Genomic DNA, 26,504 nt, shown 5'->3' on the forward strand with positions numbered 1-26,504 from the left:
TTGAGACAGGTATAGGATGACTAGATCCAAGGAACCAAGGGCTTTCGATCCGTTCTCGAAGCGTGAGAAACGAACCAGGAGAGTGCTATCGGTGCAATCGCATGTTATACATGGTTATGTGGGAAATAAAGCAGCGACTTTCCCGCTGCAATACAGAGGCTGGGACGTAGACGGTCTCAACACAGTTCAGTTCTCAAACCACCCCGGCTATGGCCGTTTCACTGGCTTCAGATCCCAGCCCAACGAAATCTACGAGATTATGCAGAAAGGCCTTCTCGAGGGCCTGCAGATGGAATATGACGCCATCCTGACGGGCTATTTACCGAGCGTCGAAAGCCTGCAGATCACAGCGAAGGTAGTGGGCGCTCTATGCCGCAGGGAGCCCCACATCAACTGGATTTTGGACCCTGTACTGGGCGACAACGGCAAACTGTACGTTGCAGAAGAGAATGTGCCCGCCTACAAGCAAATTCTGCGGGAGAACGACGTATATGTTGTTACGCCAAACCAGTTCGAGATGGAGACCCTATCGGGCGTGAAAATCGACTCTCTGCAGTCTCTCCGGCTCAGCTTTGAGCTATTTCATGAGGCATACCCACGAGTCGAGAAGATCGTCGTGACAAGCCTCGAATTCCCTTCCAGCGCCGACATCGGCGAGCAGTACATCTACTGCGCTTGTTTCGACACGCATCCGGCGTCCAATGCGATGAGCTACTTCAAAATCCATAAACTAGATGCCCAGTTTAGCGGAAGCGGTGACCTCTTCAATGCGCTACTGCTCGATTGCATAGTCCCGGCCCAGAAGGAGGACGCTGCTGCGCTCCCCACCGTGCTACGTAAGGTCCTGTTGCTGGTCGACAAGATTTTACGTCGCACTCTTGAGCTATCGGTCGCTGAGGATGCCCCCAGCCAGCAGTCTAGGGTCATCAAGGATCTGAAGTTGATTCAATGTGCAGAATTACTGCATCCAGACCGCCGTTTCGAGGACTTCGAAGCCGCAGCAAGGATTACTGAAAGTATACTAGATTGATAGACAACAGAGGCCCGCAGAGATGCCTTAGTAGTTACAGTTTATAGTACTATCAGCATTGGCCCATTTTTGGCTTAGCTGCTGATCAAGCGCATAGCCAAAAAGATGCTTATCATCCTTTATATAAAGATCTTCAAGATAAGCAAGGTTGAGGGTTTGAGTTGAAGCTGGTTTCGAGCTTCGGAGGCAGCTGGATTGCGAAGAAGGTGATTGAAGCTTTTTGGTTAGATTTTGTGACGCTGGAAGAGATGGAAAAGGGTGTCTCTCGCAGAGGCAAGCGTTTAGATGTGCTACTAGGCATCCTTTCGGTGCTGCTAGCGGGGGGTTTCTGCTTTTGGATGCTCATAGATGGATCTTCCGGGCTGTCTCATATACTTGACGTTGATAGAGGCGTTGGAAGCAAGCAGGAACTTAACAGGGTGCCCTCTTCGAAGTTCAAGTTGAAACAGCTGTACAGACATGGGGTGGGAAATAAGTGCGAGTGGCTACAGAAGCTGGATGTTGATGCTGAGTTTTTAGAGCGAGCTGGCCTCCTCTACCGGCGTCAGATGAAGATTAATGAGAGAACAAGCGACGAACCCTTGTGGACCGCAGACCGCAGATTTCTCACGGATAACCCCTTTTCCTATGAGTTCGAGATCAGGAGCGACCTCCTGCAGATGAAAAGGATGTCCGACCGCAGTCCTGACTTCCTGGAAGGCTATCTGGATTTTGCGATGGATTCGCCGTCACTAGCTGCGAAAGTTGCCATCGATTGGATCGATGATGAAGTTGTTGTACCAAACGTTACCGATAAAGACACAATTATATCGCTAGCGTTGATGTCGTCGAACGCTTACGTCAAGATTCCGCACACCGGCGACTGGCGGAATATCTCCTCGCCCTGGAACAAGTCGCAGTCTGACGGTTTTGGCTGGGACGATGATGGGCTGCGGGGCCACGTATTTGTCAATGAGGAGGCTAACATCGTTATTCTGTCATTCAAGGGAACAAGCGCGCAAGGTCTGCCAGGGTATGGAGTCGATGAGACGACGGCCAACGATAAAATCAACGATAACCTATTATTTTCTTGCTGCTGTGCGAGAGTGAGCTATCTATGGACCACTGTGTGTGATTGCTACACCAAATCTTACACCTGTGACGAAGCTTGCTTGGAGAAGGAACTGAGGAAGAAGGACTACTATTACGCAGCTACGATGAACATGTACAAGCAAGTTTATAAGGAATACCCGAACGCTACCATTTGGACAACAGGTCACTCACTTGGCGGTGCGCTGGCAGCCCTGCTTGGTCGCACGTACGGCTTACCTGCGGTCGCTTTCGAAGCGCCCGGTGAGCTTCTAGCTGCGAAACGATTACATTTACCCTTTCCGCCAGGACTGCCATCCTATTTGGAAGGAATATGGCATATCGGTCATACTGCAGATCCAATCTACATGGGAACTTGCAATGGAGCAAGTTCTACTTGCTCCATTGCCGGATATGCTATGGAAACTTCTTGCCATAGCGGTCGGGTATGCGTTTATGATGTCGTCAACGACAAAGGGTGGCATGTGAACATGCTCAACCATCGGATTCACACTGTCATCGACGGTATTCTGAACGAGTACGAAGAAGTGGCCCAATGCATCGAACCAGAGCCTTGCGTAGATTGCTACAATTGGCAATATGTCCCAGGGAGAGGAGCTCGGCCCGGCACCACAATGGTCTCCAAGACGACCTCCAGTAAAACTGCCAGTCAGACTGCCAAACCGACATCGTCCTGTCTGGAGCGCAACTGGTTCGGCGTCTGCACAAGATACGGCTAGATGAGAAGGCATCCACCCAGCCCACAGCCCAAATGGAGGATGTCTCACTACAAGGGTTCCTACCAATCGCGACAGCTTTGCTGTTCCACGCTAGCATCAGTACTATCAAATATGGAATATCACAAGACCAGCAGCCGATCAAGCTGCTTTGCAGGACGACCACCATATTGGCAAGATCCAGTATGGCGTTATACAGGATGTTTAAATACATATTATGTTCTTCACCACCAGACCGTTTGGAGCCTTTTGGCAGCTAACCTTGGGCTACGAACATCAAAGAAATTGCCAGTAGTCAATATTTATCAGCCTGAGCGGTTTAGCTGACCATCAGCCTACCAAGTGCAGCCGTAGAGAAGCTTACTGGGTCCAGAATTGTTGTATTAGCTGTTGTGCTAGACAAGGCTTCTTGCTCCGTCGCGTTCATTTAACAACCCTAATACAATTGGTGTACACATCTACACGTCAAGAAGAAGCGTACCCAGTTAATTGGACCGAGAGAGTGGGCATGCTATCCTCGATGTGGTTGAAATCTACTATCCTGCTTCTTTTGGGCTGCATCCTCGTTTGTGTGAGGGCAGCACCGGGTGCTGTCGATGCTGCTAAAAGAGTCTCCTGGAAGGACATGGATTTTGACAAGGTTTATGCTCCTAATCCACCAGTCACTCACCGTGTGCTGATTACTATTGGTTACTTTGACGCAGAGGAAAACAAGGAGCAGGAACATGAGATTAGCATTGACCTGTACGGAACTGTGACACCCAAGACGGTGCAAAACTTTGTAACGCTGTGCAGAGGCGTCAAGTTCAAGTTCCACAACGCTGCGGATCCTGAGGAGGCTCACTCCTTCTCCTTCAAGGAGAGTAAGCTTCACAAGATAATAGCGAACAAGTTGATCCAAGGTGGTGATGTGTTCGACAATTCCGCAGCACTGTCGATCTATGGTCCTTACTGGGACGACGAAAACTTTGATTTGAAGCACGATAGACCAGGCAGGCTCTCTATGGCTAACACTGGACCCAACACGCAAGGCTCAGAGTTCTTTATTGTGACCCAATTGGAACCTGCAAGCGAATTCGACTCCAAAAATGTAGTCTTTGGCCAGGTCGTAGCTGGAATGGATGACCTGGTGGATAAGATTCAGTACGTGGAGACGGACGCGGAGGGCAAGCCCGCACACGACGTGGTGCTCAAGTACATATTGGTCGACGAACTGAAGTTGAGCAACAAGGATGAACTACATGCTGCCTACTTGAAGAAGCTGGAGGAGTTCCAGAAAGGTGATCTTTCGAAGGGCGTTTCCATGGGAACAACAATGGCACTTGGAGCCAAGGAAGAGGAAGCCTTAGACGAGATTAAGTTCAACAATTTACATCACCCCTTATTCAAAGTGCTCATTGGCATGAGCATTCTATCTGGCCTATACGTGCTTGCCAAGTTCAGAAAGAGAAACTTTTCGAAGTCCTCTAACATCGTTTCCTTGAGACGTGAATAGTTGATTCGTATACTTTGTAGTAGGTTTGTAATATGCGACGGGATTTGTGACAATTCCGCACTGTTATGCTAGTACTTCGTTAAGCAAATCCGCTATCCTCTCCTGGTCAAGGTACTTGCCAATAAGTACTACCTTGCATCCAGCCATTTCTGGCGAGAAAGTGCCCGGCAAGACATCATAAGTATCCCGCACTCCTTGTATCACCTTAGCTTGGGCATTACGTTGATTTCCAATTAATATCAGAGCCTTTGTTCGCTGGATCTCCCAGTCCATCTTGGTTCCCAGACTGCTTCTGCCGTCCTCCCGCGAAGCGCCAAATGACCTCCATAAGAGAGTCTGCAAGAAGTCCTTGAGGAATCGATCGAATTCCTGCTCATCTTTTAAGTACCTGAAGTTCACCGTGACAGTGGTCATCCGTGGGTCATGCACGGTCGCTCTTTGCTGCGCCAGACTTGAGTTCGTAAAACCCGTTGCATCAAAGGCATGAAGATCTAGGATTTGATCCAATGGCAGGTCCCCAAATTTCGCATAGAAGAGCGGTGCTTCTGCGTTTATACCTCGAACCCGCTCCTCAAGCTCTGTTATCCGCTCCAAGTCCCCCTCGACCTTGTCGAACTTGTTCATGACAATTCTATCGGCCATTGCGATTTGGTAATGGGCAATCGTCAAATTATCCTCCAGGACAACGGTGCTTCCGTGCCACTCAGACTCAGGTTTGTCATCCAGACATCGGGCGATATGCTCGCAGTCCAACACGGTAACAATACCATCGATATACACGTTGCTGTTCAGCCCTTCGTCCTGCCAAAACATCTTTGAAATCGGCGCTGGATCAGCTATACCGGAGGTCTCCAACAGAATGTAGTCGATCCTGCCCGGCGATCTCTCGATCATGTTCTCGATTGCCTTGACGCCTACGTTCTGCAGAGAGCAGCATAAACAGCCGTTACCGAGGTCCAACCACTCCTCGTACGACGCACCGCCGTTCCGAATGGTCATTGCCTTCTCAATCTCGCTCGACTGTCCAAACTCATTGAGGATAACAGCGATTTTCCTGTCGCTGCCCTTCAAAGCGATCATTTCCAACAGAGTAGACTTCCCGGACCCCAAGTAGCCTGTAATTATCGTAACTGGGATCTTCCCACGCTTTCCCAACCCTTCTACTCCACCCTGCAGGTTCGACCTGCTTATCTTATCCTCGCTGACAATGTTCACGCCTCCATCGGTCCTCACACGGCTCAGAATCTGTTGCAAATCGTCTTCCTGGCCAGTCAGCAGCTCCGGTAGCTCACCATCTTCATCCTCGTTGAATCTCAGGTCCTTCAACGCCGCCATTATGCCTTTAAGCCTAGGATCGGCTGCTATCTGTTAAGCTCATCGCTGGATTTTTAACTCGGATAGCATTTATTCACTCGAAATTACATACTGATGGTCAATTGAGAAGTATATAAGCCGGCGTTCAGTCTTTTGGTGGAATTGGGCTCTCAGACTGGTTCAATTGAGTAGGTTGGTGCCAAAATGCAATGGTCGTACGTTGATTCAGCACTTCTCGTGGTGGTTTCCGTGTATCTGTTCAAGGCACCGTTTACCAAGGTGGAAGAAAGCTTCACAATCCAGGCGATCCATGATATCCTGAACTATGGCATATTTGGTCTGGAAAGTTACGACCACTTCCAGTTTCCTGGAGCAGTTCCGAGATCGTTTGTTGGTCCATTGATCATCGCAGCGTTGACCAAAATCTGTACGGTGATCTCGTCGTGTCTTCCTGGCAACTCCAGTGAACCGACTCAACTTGGAATCCAGACGCTTGCCAGGGCTATGATAGGGCTGACGAATGCCTTTTCGTTGATATACGTGAAGAACAGCGCTCAGAGGTTATTCGACCTTGCGGCCAAGAAACGAGAAGATGACGAGGCAAGAAGAAGGGAGCAGAGCAAGTCAGTTAGCATACGAGAGCCTGATGCTAATCTGTCGACTGTGGGAACGTGGTTCTTGGTCTTTGTCATGACAGGGTTTCATCTGATGTACTACGCATCGAGACCTCTGCCCAACTTTGTTCTCACGTTGCCTCTGATAAATGTTGCTACAGCATGGGTGCTGCAGTCACGGTATCAGTGGTCAATTCTGCTATTCGCTCTTACTTCTGCAGTATTCAGGTCGGAAGTGGCAGCAATGGGCAGCGGCATCGGCCTGCTTTCTGTTGTGTATGGGAAGATCTCGCTGCTGAAAGCGATTAAATTCGGATTCATGGGACTCGTATTGGGCATGGGAGTTAGTTTAACTGTCGACTCGTATTTCTGGCAGGTGTGGTGCATTCCTGAGGTTGATGCCTTCATCTTTAATGTACTGAAAGGGAACGCTACAAATTGGGGTACTGAGCCATTCTTTGCCTACTTCACGCACTACTTGAGGATGCTTTTCGTCCCACCAACCATACTGCTGCTGAACCTACTTGGATTCAGAATGGCTCCAACGGAATTAAAGATCGTCAGCCTAAGTGCGTTGTTCCACATCTTGATTATGTCGCTACAACCGCACAAAGAATGGAGATTCATCGTTTACGCATTACCGCCAATCATCCTTCTCGGGAGTACTGCGGCAGCCTATGTCTGGGAGAACATCGACATCAACAGCGTGAGGAACATGCTGTTTGTGTGCCTTCTACCATTGTCCCCACTGCTTTCTTTGGCGATATCTTCCGCATTCCTATACGTATCGAGCCTAAACTATCCCGGGGGCGAAGCCGTAGCCAAGTTCAACGACATGATAGTGGCTAGCAACATCACCAACAGCACCGTTCATCTAAGCGTTCCAGTTTGTATGACCGGCGCAACCTTGTTCGGCGAGCTAGATCATAGCGTCTACGGAATTCGTTACGACAGATCTGAGAAAGTCAGCGAGCTGGAAGAATTGTGGCCATCGTTCGACTATTTAATCACAACTGAGCCTCACCCAAGCTTGATCCCATTCTCTGAGTCGCCTGCCGAAAGATGGGAGATGATCCAGAGCACCACGATGTTCAGCGGAGTGAACAGCACTTTTATCAGCAACATCTGGTCAGAAGACAAGAATTTGATCGGAGTCCTCAAGGACTCCTTAGACATGCCTACCAGCATCGTTAGCCAGTTGTCGCAGCTGCTTGACAACGTTGTCATGCGTGAACCTATCTTCTTTACCTACAAGAGAATCAAAGCCGAACCAGAACAATAATAGATTTACCTATATGAATTTATGTACAGATGTTTTGGCAATCCATTAGCGTATGACTCACAATGCCAAGTTCTCCTCAGAACTTCCTTTGCAGCACCTCTTTGACACTAGAGGCTGCATCGCCTTTGATGACTATTTTCTTCGATTGCATGACCACTCTCCATGCCTCTTTGGGGATCTGCGGAAGCTCCGCCTGCAGATCGTTTCTTAGCTGTATTATATCGCCACTTATCTTCCGTATTTCTGTCACCAGTTTGTTTCCACCAGCCTTGTAGTCAGTGTAGACCGGCAGATTCCCTGTCGCACTCCTCGCAACGTAGTATTTGCCCCTGCCGAACGCTTCGCTGCCCAAGAGCTCCTCAGGCTTGACATCTTGGATACGTGGAAACACACTAAACGAACTCTCTGCTGCCTCACCTGCTGATTGTGTGGATTCAACTGTTGATTGCAATCTGGCAAAACTCCTCGAAAATGAGCTGCCAAAAAAAGGCCAAGACCTGCCACATGTTCTGAGCATTTCAGACCAACGATCGGACCAGATAAGACACCGGAACGGTACTATATGCCAGCCTCGAACGGTATACTTCACCTATATTGCAACAGTGGAAAATTTTAGCTACTTAAGCCTAAGATTAGAGAGCACGTAACACGAATGCTATCCTACAGTTATATCGACGGCCTAGCGATCTCTATCAATGCGTCCACAGTCTGACCAGCTTGTCCTTGCCCCCGCTGCACACGCGCTTTCCATCGATACTCCAGTCGACGGTGTAGACCTCGTCGTTGTGTCCCGGCAAGTCCACTGACAGCTTCCTTGTTCTGACGTCCCAAACCTTCAGAGTTGTGTCCTTGGAGCACGATACCAGTAACCTGCAGTCGGAGGACCATGCTACTTGGTAGACGCTGGCGACGTGGCCTCTGAAGGTCGAGAGAAAGTTACCGTTTCTGCCGTCCCAGAGCTTGATGGAGTTATCAAACGACGCGGAGACGATGAATCTGCCGTCGGGGCTGAAGGCGACGTGGTTGACCAGTTTCTGATGGCCGGTGAGTCTTGCCAGAGGCTTGCCGGACTTGGTTGGGTCCCACAGAAACATGGTGAAGTCGTCGCTGGCAGTGACGATCAGTTCCTGTGCTTTCCCGTTTCGATTGGCGATCTTGTCGTAGTTCTCCTGCGCTTTCTTTCTGGCGGTCAGCTCGCTCTCTGCCTTGGCGCCCGTGTGGTCGAATGGCCCCACCCTCAGTGCGTATTCTGTCGAAAGAGACAGATGGTTGACCCAATGAGCGTGCGACTTCAGAATGTTGACACATTTCCCTCCGGCGCTCATATCCCACACCCTGACGGTCTTATCGTGTGATCCCGAGTAAAGCAAGCCCTGGCCTCCCCATTTGATGCACGAGACAGAGTTCGTGTGCCCGCTCAAAGTGTAAACGCAGAGCCGCCTGACCGTATCCCATATTTTTATGGTACCGTCCTTCGATGCGCTGGCAAGTCTTGGCCTCTCGCCCGGTTTGACAAGATGGAAAGGCTCCCATGCCAGAGAGGTGATCCATTTCTGATGTCCCCTCAAAGCATCACCAACCGGCTGACCAGCTTTCGGCTCCCACAGTCTCACGGTGCAATCCATGGACCCAGTCGCTATTGTTTCTCCGTCAGGCGACCATGCAACGCAGAGGACCCAGTTGTGGTGACCCTGCAAAGTCGCCAGAGGTGTCTGAGTATCACAGTCCCATATACGAGCAGTGTTGTCACCAGCACCGGTGACCATCCTGGAGCTTGTATGTGGTGCGAATTGCGAACACAGAATGGTCGCTCCGTGACCTGCAATTGCTGACGAACTTCTGGTAATTGGTCTGACTTTGAACACAGCCTTGGGGGTGTATATCAGCGTTACCTGGTCTTCAGTAGTATTGTAACCTGGCTTCAGTAGCGAAGAATATATGTTGTCGGTTATATCTATCGTCTGCAGAGGATCGCCTTTCCTTTTACCAGGAACAGTGCAGCTGAAAGTGTACGGAACTGGATCATCTGATGTTCCATTCAACTGATTGAGCAGTTCTTCCAATTGCTTCTCAGAGATACCACCAGGAACTCTCAGTGCTCCACCCACCGCTTCACCAGTATCTAGAGCTTCGAACCTTATAGAGACATTCGGCAGATTCGAAGGCACAATGTCTACTTCTCGAGGCTCTTTCGCTTCTTTCTTCTGCTTTTTTGTTGGTGGTGGTAGCAACGTCGCCATTCTCAGTCCTCAGAGTGCAAGTAGGCGTACAATCGAGCTATTGTATCGACCTTCTTTACCGTATCTTCATCTCATCGCAAGGTCTTTTTCCTATACCAAAATTTTTTAACAGTACCCGATGCCCGTGGAACAAGCTAAAAGGCCATCGCCAGCTAAAGATCTCTTAAAATCCTTCAACATGTTGCAACTGCGGATCCAGGTATATGCCAGGGCAGCCGCTATTTAGCTCACGGCATCTTCATCTTGCGATAGAACCTGTTGTCGTAGAGAGGCATCATTGTGTTGTCGCGGGACTAGTTCCCTCTTGAGCCGGCGCCTGGGCATCGGGTCCGAAGGCTAAATCCCTAATTTGCACAATCCACGGATCCATGAGCAACTCAACTGCGCTGGCTCTCTTTGTGGGGACTTGCTGCAGGCATCGGCGCAGAAACTTGCTTCCGGCAGCTGAAACTTCGTCTCTGTAAGGAAGTTGTGGGGTGTGGCCTGCAGCCACATGATACATTATTGCCCACTCGTTGTCAAGCTTGGCCCAGGGCCGTCTGCCTGTGATCATTTCGAGAACAACGCAGCCTAGCGACCAAACATCGTCGGCACCAAACCTGCCCTTGTTGGGTGAACCTGTAATGGATTCTGGAGCCATGTACATTGGGGTACCCATCATATCTTGGAGCGCCAATCCACCTTCTTGCTCTGTTGCGTTATCCTTCTCAGCTGACACGGGATCACTACCCGAGGTCCTGATACTTCTTGTCTCCGTTCCATTTTTGGCTATCTTTCTGGCCGCACCGAAATCAACGTACTTGATAATACCATTGAAATCCAGCAAGATGTTCTCGGGCTTGATGTCGCGGTGCACAACACCGGACTGGTGCAAGTACGCTAGACCCTCCAGCAACTGCAGAGTATAGACTTGCGTCACCATCTCGTCTTCAATGCGACCATGTTCGAGCAGACTTGCCATGGAGCCGCCCTCACAATACTCCATGAAAATATTGACCTTGTCTCTGTGAACTTCAACTCCATAATATTGAACAATGTTCGGATGGCTCAGCATCTCCAAAACAGACATTTCCTCTTTAATCGAAGGGAAAAACTTCTTCATCGTGTTAGTGTCCTGTATTTTGATCTCCTTTACGGCTAGGATCTCACCGTTGTCCAAGTTAACAGCGGAATATACGGTTCCAAAAGCACCACCTCCGATAAAGTTCCTCTTCTGCCACCTCATAGAAACATTCGAGATAGAAGATGCCAGGGAAAGCAAATATTTGTTTCCGGTGTCTGTGTCATCTAACACCTTACCAATCTGGCGTGGATTACGTTTCGTATTTTTCTCTAGTTCTTTAATGGCTTGCACGCGGAGCTCGGAGTTGATCTGAAGCAAGGAATTGTCATCCATATCATCTTCGATGGCGATAGTTGGTCTGGCTTGCAGCAATGTTTTGTCTGCTTCACCAGACCTAGCACCCATAACGTCAAAATGAGAAATAAGCAGTGACATACAAGCTGAGATCTTCTGCTTCAAAGTTTGAAACTGTGCTTCATCTAGCCCCAACACGTTCCAGCCTCTAGTCATCTGCATTGCAAATTCCATCGCTGGAACGCACCACCTGAAGGTTTTTTGATCGGTTGGGTCACAATCAGTAACGAGAAATGAGATCCACCCAACGCTAAGCTTGATCATCAAGAGGATGATCAACGACTTTTTCTCAGAAGTAGTAACGTTTGTGCGAAGAAAGTTCCGTCCAAAATCTCTTGCAAACAGAAAAACGCTGTTTAACACCTCGTTCCCTGGACATGTCTTTTGAAATGTGCTCACAATCTTCCTGTAGTTACTCAAAACACTGTACGTGAATCTGAAATAAGCTTTATTAAATCTCTGCAGGTCATTCTCCACCTGCTCATTCGAACAGCGCCTTTCAATGAAACTGACCGCATCAGAGACGATCTGCTGAAATCTATCATTCTGATATTCCAGTGCATATCCAGAACCTTGTATCATTAGGATCAAAGTATTGGGGTCAACCTTCTGATTAAAATCTTCCGCCTTAATTGCTTTGTCATCCGATAAATTATACATCTCACCTTCCCAGAGCATAGGTTTCCCAGGACACAATATCAAAACATAGCCCAAAGAATGTAGCTTTGCCTCTAGATCCAGCATTTCCTTTTCAGTATCCCGATAATTGTCAAATAAACTATCAACGTGCAACCTAGACTTCCTGGCGGCGTTTTCCAAGCTTACTGCATCTTCACTCTGTATATGATAATAACATACGCCATGGGCGTCGATTTCCTGTACGATCATAGTGTTTGGATCCCATTCTTTTTCTACAGCATTGTAAAGGGACAAGCTGTTCTTTATTTCAAGTTTAGGTATCATATCACAGCCAATTTCAGAGTTGTACAAAATTTTCAGAATGTCTTCATCTGTGCATCCTAGAAGCTCTGCACTGCCAATCAGGTAGATGCCTTGCTGTTCAAGCTCTCCCCCAGTAAAGATCAAGAAGTGTCCAGTATCTTTCAGTTTCTGCAATAGTGCTTTATGATCTTGAATTTTATAGTTGACGGAATTTTGAAATGCTTTCGTTAGTACGTTAGTAAATCTATTGAGTTTTCGCTTCATAGAACCAAGGTTCTCGAAGATCTGAACCAACCATTTTTCTACGTCAGCACTGTCCGTAAATTTTGGAGGAGAATTTTGTTGTTGCAACAGGTAGGAATGGAGTCTGTGCAGCAATCGCAGTGCCAACTTATTAAATTCCTCAGCAATCACTCTGCCAGCACCATCTATGTAATGACCAACGTTCTTTAGCTTCTCCCAATATTTGTATAGTTCATCTGCTTCTTTGAACGTTTTGAAAGACTTTTTGGTACAGTCAATCAACTTTAGATGTAATAAAGTGAACAAGTATCGTATGGCTTCTATAACAGTGGCATCAAAGTCGGGATCGATGTTAACATTGAAAGGCCAATCACCCGAATAAATCATAACAGTGTACTTCAACTGGACAGAGAGTTTAATATAGGAACTAAAATCATCTATCATTTGATCAATCATCATCATCGTGGGGTTTTGGAGTTTCTTGGCATAAGCCAACCGAATGTGAATAATTTGTATGACAAGTCTGGTTGGAAACATAACTAACAACTCTAGATCTTCGTTAGAAAAGGCCAAATTCAAATCGCTCATCACATCCTTATATCGAAAGTAGGAAACCTTAGCTTCCAGAATCCAAGGAGCTAAAGGAAAGAAAATTTTCTTCTGGAAGATAGTCTCGATATCTTTTTCTTTCATTATTTGTTCGGCAAAGTGACTTCTACTGTTATTCTCCTCCTCGGCCTCTGGCGATGCTTCATGAAATGCACCAAAGTCTAATTCATCATTTCCGACCCATTGTTTCAGGGATTCTATAAGACACTTAAAATTGGATTTGAAAGTCAGCCAGCTATTCATGGCGTCGATCCTGCTCACGAACGTCTCTGTCTTAGTTATTGGCTTACTATGATACATTTCTTTGAGGTTGCTCCAGTAAGTCACTGATCTGTAATACCTGTTAACCAGAGTTCTAATTAAATGTTCTGCCTCATCTGCGCTAACGCCATCTGCAAGCCTAAAATCGAGAACTTCCTGAAAAATTGTGTCCGTTGAATCCCTCAGCGCCTGTAACTGCTTTTTGGTCTTCTCGACCGATGTCCCGTTCATCCAGGCCTTTAGTTCTAACCAGAGGTCATCGCTATACTGGCTGTTAAAACCAGTGTTCTTAGCTTGCTGAGCGATCTTGCTTTTCTCGCTTTTGACAATATCACCTCTCAAAACGTTTGATAACATTGTTTGCCATTCGAACCTCTCCAAGACTAGCGGATGCTGAGATAAATCCAACAGCAAATTCTGAGTGCCTGATGAGAGATTGGCCAAGCTTCTCAGCGAAAAATCGTTTTCGGGTGTTGTCTGAGAGTCCAGCTCTTCAAAGACTTCTTTCACGATGGGGTTCTTAGGGTCAGCTTTTCTCACCCATTCTAGCCGATGCAACAAGAATTTAGAGCTCATGGCGACCAAATTATCGCTATCTGTACTAGCAGTAAAGAAATTTGTACCGAAGTGCACATCATCGTTTCCAATGCCGTGATCAAGCTCTTCCATTTCTAAGTCGAATTCATCGTTATCCTCTGTAACGGAGGAGGGCGTTATTCCTCGTGTGTAATACTCATCAGGGACATTATTCTTCATCTTGTTCAAGTAGAGCTGCTCGTTCAAAACGTATTGCTTTTTAAAGGATCTTAGGCTCGGTGTCGAACCATTTCCCAGGTTCATCGTGGGCTTTGTAGATGACGACGGAGACGGCGCATCTTGAGCAGAATTGCTAATGCTACCTGAGGCCTGCACTGACCCACCGCTCCCGTTTGACAGTGAATGCTGCGCCGGTATGGTATTTGACTGCGGGGTCGGAACCGCTGAAGTGCTCTGGGTGCTCAGAGAGGCCAGTTCAGGCGGTATCACCAGCGTTGGTGTGGTCGCGACCCCTTCAGAGTTTGTCGACGAATGTCGTTTGACGCTCGAACCCTCGCTCTTGCCGTACTTATTAGGCGAAAGCGGCTGAGAGGTGAGCTTCGCGTTGGCAGCACCACTCAGGGACGCCCTTCTGCTCGAATGTGCAGAGGACCCAGCAGAGGTAGATCTGGGCGTCTGTTGTTGTGTTTGAGTGCCTCCCGAAATTCGGCTGGGAAGTCTAAAAGAGCTCAATGGCGAAACCCCCATGTTCAGGGTGGAGTTTGGGGACCTCAAATGCGATGCTCCCGGACTGATGGGAGTGCTTCCGTACTTAGTCAGCGCAACATGCCTTGAACTGGTGCTCGATGACCGCAGTCGAGCACCCTTCTTCCTATAGCTCTGCGAGATAACTTCCTCGTCATTGTCTGTACCTGTAAAGTTGAAATAATCCGATTCTTGCATCCTGGCCAGATCAACACTTCTTCTAGTCCTCGTTCAAGCTGTGTCTCGAGAATGCAGCAGCTCACGCTGGTCGCAACAGCTAACGCTTCAGAACTTCCACAAACTCAGTAAGCTGATCTGCTCGGTCCAATGAACAGCCCGATAGCCTGCTTGCAACTCACAATCCTCTTAAGCTACTGCTTTCTTCGACTTTGTAGCTGTTGGTTCTGGTTATGAAGTGTCTAAAACGCGGTAGGCCGCAACCTGGAAGGGGCATTAACAGGAGCAGAGAAAGTCAGCAGAGCCAGGAAGGCTTGAATAGAGGTTCGAGAGGCGCCAGACGGTCGAGTGATGGAATTGGATGAATGCCTGGAGCTGCTTTACCAGGGAAGGCTGTTGCCGGAGGTTACAGTGAGAGCGCTGTGTTTCAAACTGAAAGAGATGCTGGTGAAAGAGTCGAATGTAGTGCATATCAGCACGCCGGTTACTGTTGTTGGGGATATCCATGGGCAATTCCACGACTTGCTGGAGATCTTCCAGATAGGCGGAGCGGCTCCAGACACGAACTATCTGTTTCTAGGCGATTACGTGGACAGAGGACTGTACAGCGTCGAGACTATAATGTTGCTGGTGGTGCTGAAACTGCGATATCCACACCGGGTTCATCTTTTGAGAGGCAACCACGAGTCGCGGCAGATCACACAGAGTTACGGGTTCTACACAGAGTGTCTGAACAAGTACGGCGATGGATCGAAGGTGTGGCACTACCTGACGGATCTGTTTGACTATCTCGTGCTGTGCTGCATAATAGACAACGAGCTGTTTTGCGTTCATGGAGGGCTCTCGCCGAACGTGCAGACCATCGACCAGATCAAGATCATAGACCGCTATCGCGAGATCCCGCACGACGGGGCGATGGCGGACCTGGTGTGGTCGGATCCGGAGGAGATCAATGCGGGCAGCATGGACCACCGCGAGGAGTTCTACCGCGAGTCGTCGCAGCACTTCCAGGTATCGCCGCGCGGAGCCGGTTACACGTTTGGCCGTTGCGTGGTCGAGAAGTTTCTGCATTCCAACAACATGAGCCGAATATACAGGGCGCACCAGCTGTGCAATGAGGGTTACCAGGTCTACTTCGACGGCCTGGTCACCACCGTGTGGTCTGCCCCCAACTACTGTTACAGATGCGGCAACAAGGCCTCGATCCTAGAGTTGTACTCAACAAACGAGTTCTACTTCAACGTCTTCGATGAAGCACCCGAAAACAAGCTGTTGAACGAAACCGTCAACCCATCCGCGACCAATCTCAAAGCCATTAGTGAATATTTCAAAGAGCCCGTCTCCGACCCACTGCAGCCCGAGTCCTCAGAGCCCGATGTGTTCTCAGACGCCTACCAGGCACGTTCAGCCTCATCCCGACGCGTCGAGTATTTCCTGTGATGTTCTCCCTCGGAGTTACAGCCTATATTCTCTATACAACCCTATTTGACCAAAATCGCTACGAATAGTACAGCTCCAAATGGGTCCCATCGTGAACCTCGTAGTCGCCCAAGCTTATGTGGTCCTTGAGCACCAACCCACCTTTCTGCAGCACAATCTTCCCCGGCTGGCAGCTCAATTGCACGGCCAGCACCTTCTTGAAATCCCCAACGGCGTCCTCTTCCAGGCATTTCACCCTCAATCTCTTGCCTAACCGATCACTTACTAGCACCTCGATCATATCTCAAGCCAATTCCTCCTGGAAGGTCGCCGGGTTTCGATCAGCGAGCTGGTACTTCTTGTCATCAGAGCTTTCACAGCGATGGCTTAAACAAGCCACTCTTGAAGCAGGTACATAGAAGAAAAACGCTACACGCAGCAAGAGCGGCCTTCGCAAACCCATGGTGCCCTTCAACGTGCTATTCATAGACTCCTACGACTCATTCACCTTCAATGTGGTTAGACTGATAGAGAAGCAGCTGGTTAATGGCGATGAGCCGGTACATGTGACGACGATTCGTAACGATACTTTCACTGATATGAAGCAATTGGCGGCCGAGGTGGGCTATTTTGACTGTGTGATCGTCGGCCCCGGCCCTGGGAACCCTGTCAATGGTTTTGGCGACGTTGGGATCGTTTCCTGTCTGTTTTCCGGGGACGAATTGATCGAGGTCCCGGTCCTGGGGATCTGCCTGGGGTTTCAGGCGATGTGCCACTCGCAGGGCTCTTCCATAGACGAGCTGAAGACCATCAAGCACGGACAAGTTTATCCGATTGAGCTCCTGTCCGAGACGCGCACTGGGATATTCGACGGGTATCCCGCTGCGTTCAAGTCCGTGAGATATCATTCGCTGCATGTATCCAAGGCATCGCCTGCAGTGATCCCATTGGCGACCACCGATGACGAGAATGGCTCGCTGCTGATGGCTGCGCAGATTAAACAGAGGCCGTGGTATGGCGTTCAATACCATCCGGAATCCTGCTGTTCAGAGCTGGGCGACAGACTGATCAAGAACTTCTTAGAACTAGCACACGCTGAGAACCTGCGGACTGGCCGTTACCAGCGGAAGAAGGAGCTTTATATGAAGGATGCGGTCCAGTTTAGCCGGAAACTGGCGGAGCTAGATGGCACGATTGATCACAGCAGCATATTCAGAAAGTTCAAGCCTGCCGAGAAGAAGGAGGTCTCCATTCGCAAATACAACGCAAGTAAGGTGCCCGAACTGACCCTGAAGCTGTCCGATAGCATTCCAGACGCAAAGTTTATTATGGCTTCGTCCAAGGTGGCCGACCACCGCGGCGAATGGTCGATCATTGCGTTACCAAATGAGCGCTCGGTCGTGCTTACACACTACTCGCAGGTGAACAGGACAACCGTCCACAGGTGGAGAGATCCCAAAGTAACCCAGGAACTGATTAACAGCGCTTTGAGAGGGGAGAATAACGAGGCAGATTTTCCGGAGTCGTTCCAAGTCCTGCGCGAAGACAAATCTCACTTCTGGATAACCATGGGGGAGTTCATGACCGACAAGCTCGTGTCGAACCACAAGGAGATACCATTCATCGGTGGTCTGGTGGGCACGCTGGGCTACGAAATGGGCTACTACGTTTACAACACAGTTCCTGCAGATGAAAGATTGATTCCCGACGCTAAGCTTGTATATATAGAGAACTGCATTGTGATCGACCACACGAGCGGCCAGCTCTACTGTATCTCACTCTGCGACCAGTTCCCGACGCAGATTACGCAAATGCTCGACGAGTGCGAGTGGCTCAACGACGACCAGCAGTGCCGAGACCTGCCCTGGAGCGACCAGCTGCCCTCCGACGTGTCCTTCGACATACAGATGCCCAACAAGGACGACTACGCTGCCGCATTCCGCCGCAGCCAGGAATACATGCACAGGGGCGACTCGTACGAGCTCTGTCTCACCACGCAGACCAACGTTGTACCCAGCAGGCGCATCGCACCCTGGCGGGTATTCCAGACGCTCGTCCGACGCAACCCGGCGCCCTTCTCGAGCTTCTTCGAGTTCAGCGACGTGCTCGGCAGCGACAGCACGCTGTGCCTGCTCAGCACCTCGCCCGAGCGCTTCCTGAAGTGGGACGCCGACACCTGCGAGCTGCGGCCCATCAAGGGCACTGTCAAGAAGACCGCGGACATGACCCGCGACAAGGCGCTCGCGATCCTGCGCACCCCGAAGGAGTTCGGCGAGAACCTCATGATCCTCGATCTGATCCGCAACGACCTCTTCGAGCTGCTCCCGAACGTCGCCGTCCGCGAGTTCATGGCCGTCGAGGAGTACCACACCGTGTACCAGCTCGTCAGCGTCGTCGCCGCCCGCGGCCTCGCGAGCCCACTACTTCCCTACACGGGTCTCGACGTGCTCCGCCACTCGCTGCCCCCGGGCTCCATGACGGGCGCCCCCAAGAAGAGCTCTGTCGAGCTGCTGCAGCTCCACCTCGAGCCTGCGCTCTCGCCGGCTCTCGCCGGATCCCGCGGCCTCTACAGCGGCGTCACCGGCTACTGGTCCGCCAACGGCAACGGCGACTGGTCCGTCAACATCAGGTGCATCCACTCCTACAACGGCGGCGCCTGCTGGCACATCGGTGCCGGCGGCGCCCTCACTGTGCTCAGCTCGCTCGACGGCGAGCTCCAAGAGATGTACACAAAACTACAAAGCGCTCTGCAAGTGTTCCTCTAGCTATCAAGACTGCTAGCGGCCCATCGGCCGCCAATAGGGCCTCGATCGGCGTTGGATCAGCTTGAAGAGGTTGGCTCGTTTTTTCTCTCCGCGTTTTGTTCAGTAGGTAGCAGCATACAGATGTTGTAATACAGGTCGGTATTACTTCTGTAACTTAGTCGTTAGGTCAGGGTATCTTGCAGTAACTTAAACGTAAGTTATCAAGACAAAGAACGAAATGTGTTATTGCTTTCTTCTATTTTCCTAAGAAAGTACAGATGAATTGCCACTTGGATCTAACATAGCTGGCCTCCTATTTATACGCTTCAATTCCATCATTCGATTAACCGATTTGGATTCCACGGGTCGGTTTATCCACAATCGTCTCATAGTTGTTAGATCGCCATTGACCAATCTGATGTCGGTTCCCTTATCGGACCAATGTTAGTGGACCTTGATTCTTCGATAATGGATTGTATGATCATCAGACGTCATTCTATGATTCCTCTTGATTGGTTGATTCATTTGTTATTGTAATGTTCATGACCCCTCATTCTTTGCTGGGCTCGAGCTACGTCAGCTCAACTGCTGCTTGTATCAGATCTAGATACGAGATCTTCCCCGTGTGTGTTTGTGCAAAGCTGTTCTAGTCAGTTTCCAGCTGCAGCTGGACTAATTCCTTCAGAAGGTCAAACCATACTGCAGCTTGTGTTGGGATGGCAGCATCGTGGGCAGCTTCCACATTTCTTGCTGCAACTGCCGGTATAGGTGGCTGGACTTATAAGTCTGGTTCAATGGCTGGCTGGACTTATGATTCTGGTTCAGCCACCTGTACCGACAGCTCCAGAAATAAATGTGGAAAATCCCCACAATGCTGCCATCCCAACACAAGCTGCAGTATGGGTTTGACCTTCTGAAGGAATTAGTCCAGCTGCAGCTGGAAACTGACTAGAACAGCTTTGCACAAACACACTGCCAGAATAAACAGCTACCCCAGCAAATACTGCTGCGATCCCACCGGCGGTCATCTTTACCCATTCAACCATTATGTGTTGCCAGATAATATAAGAAATAGAAACCGAATAATATAAGTATTGTCACTCCTATCCAAATGATCTTTCCAAGCCTTATATTCGCATCAGTTAAGGATTCTTCTGTTGAATCTGGGGTCAATGTCTCGTTTGTGCTTTTGTCTACTTGAACTCTCATTCCCTATCTTCCTATACTTTGTAGGCATCTTAGGTGTTGGATGTTAATAACCCTATGCGGGAGCCTAGATCAAGTTCATAAGCGTTGTCATGGATTTTTTTGACGACGTAGAAGGGACCAACGTAAATGGGTCGTACCTTCATGTAGGCTCCTCTCTTAAAGTACGCATCTCTGTGGACGAGAACGTCATCTCCTCTTTCCAGGATCAGCGGTTTCCGTCGTTTGTTGTTATTAACTTCCATTTCTACCTGAGCAGCTTCCAAGCGTTCCTTCGCTTGTAATGTAATAGCTTTCAAACGTCGAGACATTTCGACGGCTGAAAAGTTTCTTGCATTAAGCTCCTCATCTGTCTTGAGCACCGGTTCGTTAGGAACGTATCCTAAGTCTATTTCAAACGGTGATGCACCTAAAGTTCTATTTGCAGTTGAGTTGTAGACAAATTCAATTTGCGGCAGATATTTATGCCAATTTTCGATATCTGTTGAAGCGTATGCTCTGAGCATTCTATTCAGTGTCTGGATGGTCCTTTCAGTTTGACCATCCGTCTGGGGGTGATTCGGGGTCGACATTGTTGATTTAATCCCCAGCCGTTTCGTGAATTCCTGATATTTGCCTGCAGTGATGCGGATATCTCTATCACTGGTGATAGTTCTCGGGAACCCATGATACGAAAACACACAGCGGAATAACAGGTCTATCAAATGAGATGTATCGAGGGTTTTTCTTGTTGCAATGAAATGGGCACGTTTAGAAAAACGGTCTACCACAACCATGCTCATGTTCAGGTTATTCGCTGTGGGCGGCAGTCCAGTAACAAAATCCATTGATATGTCCTGCCATCTTCCGTCCGCTACGGGTAGCGGGTTCAGCAAGCCGTGCTGGCGTGGTATATGGGCTTTTATCAACTGGCGTTGGACGCATGTCCGGATATACCGCTCAATGGAATGTTGTAACTTTGGCCAGTAGTATATTGGGGCTATTTTCCCGATTGTAACTGTAACGCCAAAGTGCCCTCCGAACAAGGTATGATCATGGTATAGCTTCATGACATCGTTTTGATGGATTGTGGGTACAACGATTCGATCTCGGTAGTAAATTAAACCATTGGATGTTGAGTACTTGCATCGGAAGGTCTCCGAGAGTAAGAATTTCTTCTGGTAACTTTGGAAAGCGGACATATCCTGGGCACTAACGTTGTGTCTCGTTAATTCTTTCATGTGAATTAGAGCAGCACTACATAGTGGGTCGGATTTATAATCCAATTTCCATTGTTCCAGATTCAGGGAAGCCGGTAGTTCAGATTCTACCACGTATACCGCACGGGATATGGCATCTGCAACTACGTTCTTAGGACCAGCGAGATATTCTAGGGTGCAGTCATAGGTGGCTAGGTCATCTAGCCATCTTTGAACCCTCCGGGCTGGCTCATTTTTATTCTGGAGTGACAGTAAACTGATATGGTCCGTTCTCAAGGTAAAGCGTTTACCATGCAGCAAGTACCTGAAGTGTTGTAAGTCTTTAATAATGCCTAATAGTTCTAGTTCACCAGCAGGGTAGTTTTTCTGAGCACTTTCTAACGATTTGGAGAAATAACCAACAACGGCAATGAGCTTATTCTTGGCATTAACCTCTTCTAGAACAGCACCAATGCCATCTTTAGAGGCATCTGTGGTTAATCGGTAAGATGCTTTGCTTTTGAACAGAATCAGTACCGGCGAATTGCAGAGCGCTGCTTTCAGCTCATCCACTGCTTTGTCTTGTAACTCGGTCCAACGACTTTTGTTACAAATAAACAATTGGATCGGTTGCGCTATCTGGGAGCAAGTCGGAATAAATCGTCTATAGTAATTTATCATTCCTAAAAACCTTTGAGCTTCCTTTATCGTTTTAGGTGTCGGGTACTTCTCAACGGCCTCACATTTATTCTGTAAGGGTTCTATCTTGTTGACTCCGGTCTTATAACCTAAGAATTCGGTTTGCTTTGCAGCAAATCGACACTTTTTCCTCTTTACAATCAGATTCTTCTCTCGTAGAATGTTCAAAACCGTATCTAGATGACTCCAATGTTCTTCCAATGTTTCAGAGAAGATTAAAATGTCATCTAGATAGACATTGACGAACTTCAACCCTCGGAAAATGTCAGCCATATATCTAGCGAACGTACTAGGTGCGTTAACTAGACCAAAAGACATCACAGGGTACTCATATTTCCCAGATGGAGTCACGAAGGCAGTTTTATATGTGTCCTCCGGATTCATCGGGATCTGGTGGTAACCACTGTGCAAATCTAAGGTTGTAAAAACCTGCGCATTTCCAATACGGCTTAATAAGTTGTCAATTCTTGGTAATGGGGACGGGTCAGAAATGGTAATCTTGTTCAGCTCTCTGTAATCAACACAGAATCGAAATGATCCATCTTTTTTGTCGACAAGGACGACAGGAGAGAAGTACACGGGGACTTGGAAGGGACAATAAACTTCTTATCTAGGAGATCCTGGACAAGCTTATTGATCTCTTGCTCAGTCTTTTGTGTAGTTTGATAGGGTTGGAGTCTTGGTAGACGAGCGTCCTTTTTGATTTCAATATCACTGGCTGCCTCGTCTGAGCTTGAAAATCTAGGCGGAAGGTCATTTCTAATGATCTTCCCATACTTTTGTTGAAGCCATGGAGGTAGCACATCAAAGGTATCTTTCAACCTTTGTTCACGGATAACCACAGGTGCTAACCCTCTTATGCTTGCAACCAGGGATTTCTCTCCCATCTACTCCAGGAATGCCGCTTCTTCAGGTATCCTAATCCGCTCCAATAACTCTTGGACGATTAACTCGGGATCACCTGGATAACTAGGGTTGTCAGGCGCATTCGCTGTCTCTGAAGTAGTGGTAACAGGAGATGGAACATCACATTTGGTTTTACCACGATGGCCAATGGATTTCCGGTCAATTGCTTCAGGAGTAGTGGGGGCAAGAGACATTTCAGGCCTTCTGGAATTATCACGATTACCAGCAGACTCAGGCTCATGGTAGCTAACCTTGACAGGATTTTCACAAGCTTCCAGGTTCGGCGTCGTTGTCAATATCATTGACAACAGTTTCGGGTAGCGAGGGAGGATAGGATTGCCAATCAGCATTTGGTAGTCCATATTCTCCAGGACATGTGCCGCTACTGGGATCTGTAAGTCTTCTACGGAACGGTTAGACTTACGGCTTCGGTTGTCGTCGACGCATCGGTAGGGATAAACCCTCTGAATCGGAAAGGTGGTGTCTCGTATGTCCTCAGGTTTAATAACTTCACCATATCCGAACGGATGAACGAAGCAGGCGATCCACTATCAAACAAGGTTTTCTTTTTTTGTTTTTTGATGACGATCGTTCTCTCAGCCGGATTATCCATCTCCGGGATGGAAATATAATGTACAATCGGCTGGCTTCTAATGCACAATGATCGTTTTTTCGGACTCGTCTCAGTGTCCATGCCGGCTAGGCCTCGCCTCACGCTCTCGGCACTCATTCATACGGTGACCGGCCTTCTTGCAATAGAATAAGTTGCGCAAGGCGTTTTTGTCGCTTAACGTATTGAGATCTTGCTTGATTCCTAGGTCTTTTCACTCTGCGATTGTTGGAACCGAAGACTGCTGAGACGGTTGTATCCTCGTCCGCTACTCTATCGGTTTTTGCGTTGACGACTTGAGGCATCGGAAATAGAGAGCTATCGCCAACTTCTCAATCGTATAGCCTTTGGGAATCTTATCCCAGTTCTTTTTGAACTGTGTGTTACCCAGGTTTGCTTGAGCTAACGGAATGATGCTGCTGATTATCCTACTAACGCCGGGCTCCTTCGTCGCTCGAACGACACATCCTGATAATCCCTCGCTTATGTAGTCTTGAGCCCATGCGGCTGGACCGTTAAGGTGTCTTGCGAAATAACAACTCGGGCGGCTTCGGTATGCCAAATGTTCCCATGTAAAAGTTCATGTTGGGTCCAAACTCGCTTGGAGTTTCTCAGTTCCTTTCTCCCTCGACATTAGAGCTCATGTTGACAGGGTGTTTATTTTCAGAGGCAGCTAGTGACCGTAAACGCTGTTGTAATACAGTCGTTACTTCTGTAACTCAGTCGTTCGATCAGGGCAGCGAGCCTACGTAGCCGCCTAACCATTTCTGAACCCTCCGGCCGGCTCGTTTCTGCGACAGCAACCTGATAGGGTCCGTTCATCAAGGTAAAGTGTTTACCATGCAACATGTACCTGGTGTAAGGCTTTAGTAATGCCGAGTAGTTCTAGTTCACCACCAGGATAGTTCTTCTGAGCAGCGGCGAACAGCAGAGCGCTGACTCGACCGACCGAGTCGCAAGACAGAGCCGTCTTGGCAGCCAGACGAGCCGCCAATCGGGCCTCGATCGGCGCTGGATCAGCTTGAACAGTTGGCTAGTTTTTTCACTCCCCATTTTTGCCACTAGGTAGCACTATATAAGGAGCAGGGCGAGCTGAAAAGGAGCTTTGCAGTGGAGTTTATGGAATACAAAGAGAGAGACGGCGAATTGCTTGCTGGTAGGCAGATATCAGGGTGGTAGTGTAGAATTGCAGGCTCGATGACGACCACGGTACCTAAAGTTTTCGCGTTCCACGAGTTCCTAGGGGTGGCAGAGGCAGTAGCGGACCATGTTGTGTATGCGCAGAATAGTGCGTTGAATCGGAGTTTGAAGGAGAAGAAGAGCTCAAGTACGAGTCTGAATAGCAGCGCAGCATCGCGGGACTCGAGCAGTTCCGGTTCCAAGAAGGCAAAGAAGGAGAAGGAGGCGAGATTCAAGATTGCGCTCTCTGGGGGATCGCTGATCCATGTTTTGCACGAGGGATTGCTCAAGAGGGAGGACGTACAGTGGGGGAAGTGGGATATCTACTTTGCGGACGAGAGACTGGTCCCGTTCGACTCGCCGGAGAGCAACTACGGGTTGGCGAAGCGCGAGATCCTGGACCAGATCGACACGGAGAAGTACGGGAGCCCCAGGGTGTTCCATATAGACGAGCAGCTGATCGGCGACCCGCAGGAATGCGCAGAAAACTACGAAAAGGTGCTTATCAAGGGGTTTGCCGGCAGAGACTCGGTGAAGCTACCGATGTTTGACCTTTTCCTGCTCGGGTGCGCTCCGGACGGCCACATTGCATCGCTGTTCCCGAACTTCCAGGAGAATCTGCGGGAAAAGCTTGCGTGGGTGGTGCCTGTCGAGAACGCGCCCAGCGGGCCTTCCAACAGGATATCGCTGACGATCCCCGTCATTTGTCATTCCCACAGGGTTACGTTCGTGGTCGAGGGCGCCACCAAGGCGCCCGTCATCAAGACAATCATGGAGAGGCCCGAGAAAGGTCTGCCAAGTAGTATTGTGAACGAAGGTGCGGCAGGTCGTGTGTCTTGGTTCGTCGACGATGAAGCTTTGAGAGATGTGTTTGTGACGAAGAAGAAGTACAAATTCCATGTCGACGGTGACGAGTGATCGAGTCCGCCTCGGGGTCGTCTGTCCTAAATAGCACTTTACAGTATTTTCTTCTTGCCTATTGTATTTTTATCATCTTTGCCAAGTATATCCGTTAGCTAAGCTTGATTATGTTGGAACTGGCCGCACCCAGCTCGGCGTCCCGATAGATCAGCCATTGGGACACGTAGATGAAGTCAAACACCAGCGTAACCAGGGCTAATCCGATCTTGCCGAAATTGGCCGCCAGCGTCGTGGCGCTAAAACCCTGGTCGTTGCTTATCTGCGATACCAGCTGCAACAGCGATGTGACGCCGCCAGTAATGTCAAGCATCACGCTCTGGATTGCAAACCCCTTCAGGGACTTTCTTTCGTAGTTATGGAACGCCTGCGGCATGTTCTTGATCAAAGACATGGAGATCTTCAAAACGAACAGACTGTTGCAGTATGACAGGGTCCTCTGGTTGTCCCAGCCTTGGAAGAATATCTGGAAACCAAATCTGACCGTAAGCATGGCAAAAACCACCAAGGAGATTATCCAGAACTTATGGTAGTAGGGCCTCATCCGGATCTGATGGTTGTCTGCCTTGAATTTCCATAGCTTCTTCCCGTAAATCACTTGGCTCACAAGCACTAAGTTCATCACACAGCCATGTAGACAGTACCAGAAGTCGAACTGAGTAACCTTGGGTCTCGTATCTACCGGCTTCCGTCCATCTTTCACGCTTAACGGTGCCGGAAGCCAAAGATACAGCTGTAAGGTTAACGATATTAGCAGATAGAAGTAACCAGTGGTGTTTAGCACAGCAAAATCTTTGGAAACTGCAGTTGAAGATTTCTGCTTCCAATTCGTAATAATTGGCGGGTACATCGACACAGACCATGCCCACACATAAATAAAGCCCAGTGCATCTTCAGCCTTCCATTTCTTTACCATTCTCGTGGCAGCTCTTGGC

General features: G+C 48.8%; 14 protein-coding genes across 14 annotated transcripts; 7 read left to right on the plus strand and 7 right to left on the minus strand.

The window, feature by feature from the left end:
• Positions 1 to 16: 16 nt before the first annotated feature.
• On the plus strand, positions 17 to 1,030 carry BUD17 (putative pyridoxal kinase BUD17; the record flags this gene model as incomplete). The annotated part of the gene is made up of 1 exon (XM_037281870.1): positions 17 to 1,030. One exon carries the CDS (start codon positions 17 to 19, stop codon positions 1,028 to 1,030), a length of 1,014 nt encoding a protein of 337 aa, XP_037137765.1.
• A 248-nt stretch (positions 1,031 to 1,278) lies between these two features.
• On the plus strand, positions 1,279 to 2,838 carry ATG15 (triglyceride lipase ATG15; the record flags this gene model as incomplete). The annotated part of the gene is made up of 1 exon (XM_037281871.1): positions 1,279 to 2,838. One exon carries the CDS (start codon positions 1,279 to 1,281, stop codon positions 2,836 to 2,838), a length of 1,560 nt encoding a protein of 519 aa, XP_037137766.1.
• Positions 2,839 to 3,343: 505 nt separating this feature from the next.
• Positions 3,344 to 4,330, plus strand: HG536_0A09090 (peptidylprolyl isomerase; the record flags this gene model as incomplete). The annotated part of the gene is made up of 1 exon (XM_037281872.1): positions 3,344 to 4,330. The coding sequence occupies one exon, from the start codon at positions 3,344 to 3,346 to the stop codon at positions 4,328 to 4,330; it is 987 nt and encodes a 328-aa protein (XP_037137767.1).
• Positions 4,331 to 4,393: 63 nt separating this feature from the next.
• On the minus strand, positions 4,394 to 5,665 carry ZNG1 (GTP-dependent zinc transferase; the record flags this gene model as incomplete). Its single annotated transcript, XM_037281873.1, has 1 exon — positions 4,394 to 5,665. The coding sequence occupies one exon, from the start codon at positions 5,663 to 5,665 to the stop codon at positions 4,394 to 4,396; it is 1,272 nt and encodes a 423-aa protein (XP_037137768.1).
• A 183-nt stretch (positions 5,666 to 5,848) lies between these two features.
• ALG12 (dolichyl-P-Man:Man(7)GlcNAc(2)-PP-dolichol alpha-1,6-mannosyltransferase) lies at positions 5,849 to 7,540 on the plus strand (the record flags this gene model as incomplete). The annotated part of the gene is made up of 1 exon (XM_037281874.1): positions 5,849 to 7,540. The coding sequence occupies one exon, from the start codon at positions 5,849 to 5,851 to the stop codon at positions 7,538 to 7,540; it is 1,692 nt and encodes a 563-aa protein (XP_037137769.1).
• A 76-nt stretch (positions 7,541 to 7,616) lies between these two features.
• Positions 7,617 to 8,057, minus strand: IMG2 (mitochondrial 54S ribosomal protein mL49; the record flags this gene model as incomplete). The annotated part of the gene is made up of 1 exon (XM_037281875.1): positions 7,617 to 8,057. The coding sequence occupies one exon, from the start codon at positions 8,055 to 8,057 to the stop codon at positions 7,617 to 7,619; it is 441 nt and encodes a 146-aa protein (XP_037137770.1).
• Positions 8,058 to 8,232: 175 nt separating this feature from the next.
• Positions 8,233 to 9,780, minus strand: RSA4 (Rsa4p; the record flags this gene model as incomplete). The annotated part of the gene is made up of 1 exon (XM_037281876.1): positions 8,233 to 9,780. The coding sequence occupies one exon, from the start codon at positions 9,778 to 9,780 to the stop codon at positions 8,233 to 8,235; it is 1,548 nt and encodes a 515-aa protein (XP_037137771.1).
• A 274-nt stretch (positions 9,781 to 10,054) lies between these two features.
• HG536_0A09140 (uncharacterized protein) lies at positions 10,055 to 14,731 on the minus strand (the record flags this gene model as incomplete). The annotated part of the gene is made up of 1 exon (XM_037281877.1): positions 10,055 to 14,731. The coding sequence occupies one exon, from the start codon at positions 14,729 to 14,731 to the stop codon at positions 10,055 to 10,057; it is 4,677 nt and encodes a 1,558-aa protein (XP_037137772.1).
• A 330-nt stretch (positions 14,732 to 15,061) lies between these two features.
• Positions 15,062 to 16,150, plus strand: PPG1 (putative serine/threonine-protein kinase PPG1; the record flags this gene model as incomplete). The annotated part of the gene is made up of 1 exon (XM_037281878.1): positions 15,062 to 16,150. The coding sequence occupies one exon, from the start codon at positions 15,062 to 15,064 to the stop codon at positions 16,148 to 16,150; it is 1,089 nt and encodes a 362-aa protein (XP_037137773.1).
• Positions 16,151 to 16,208: 58 nt separating this feature from the next.
• Positions 16,209 to 16,430, minus strand: HUB1 (ubiquitin-like protein HUB1; the record flags this gene model as incomplete). Its single annotated transcript, XM_037281879.1, has 1 exon — positions 16,209 to 16,430. The coding sequence occupies one exon, from the start codon at positions 16,428 to 16,430 to the stop codon at positions 16,209 to 16,211; it is 222 nt and encodes a 73-aa protein (XP_037137774.1).
• A 160-nt stretch (positions 16,431 to 16,590) lies between these two features.
• ABZ1 (4-amino-4-deoxychorismate synthase) lies at positions 16,591 to 18,894 on the plus strand (the record flags this gene model as incomplete). Its single annotated transcript, XM_037281880.1, has 1 exon — positions 16,591 to 18,894. One exon carries the CDS (start codon positions 16,591 to 16,593, stop codon positions 18,892 to 18,894), a length of 2,304 nt encoding a protein of 767 aa, XP_037137775.1.
• Positions 18,895 to 20,111: 1,217 nt separating this feature from the next.
• Positions 20,112 to 22,340, minus strand: HG536_0A09180 (uncharacterized protein; the record flags this gene model as incomplete). The annotated part of the gene is made up of 1 exon (XM_037281881.1): positions 20,112 to 22,340. The coding sequence occupies one exon, from the start codon at positions 22,338 to 22,340 to the stop codon at positions 20,112 to 20,114; it is 2,229 nt and encodes a 742-aa protein (XP_037137776.1).
• A 2,329-nt stretch (positions 22,341 to 24,669) lies between these two features.
• Positions 24,670 to 25,569, plus strand: HG536_0A09190 (6-phosphogluconolactonase; the record flags this gene model as incomplete). Its single annotated transcript, XM_037281882.1, has 1 exon — positions 24,670 to 25,569. The coding sequence occupies one exon, from the start codon at positions 24,670 to 24,672 to the stop codon at positions 25,567 to 25,569; it is 900 nt and encodes a 299-aa protein (XP_037137777.1).
• A 94-nt stretch (positions 25,570 to 25,663) lies between these two features.
• Positions 25,664 to 26,485, minus strand: ERS1 (cystinosin-like protein ERS1; the record flags this gene model as incomplete). The annotated part of the gene is made up of 1 exon (XM_037281883.1): positions 25,664 to 26,485. One exon carries the CDS (start codon positions 26,483 to 26,485, stop codon positions 25,664 to 25,666), a length of 822 nt encoding a protein of 273 aa, XP_037137778.1.
• Positions 26,486 to 26,504: the final 19 nt, after the last annotated feature.

Source organism: Torulaspora globosa, chromosome 1 (genome assembly GCF_014133895.1).
Source record: "Torulaspora globosa chromosome 1, complete sequence".
NCBI classification, from domain to species: Eukaryota; Fungi; Ascomycota; class Saccharomycetes; order Saccharomycetales; family Saccharomycetaceae; genus Torulaspora; species Torulaspora globosa.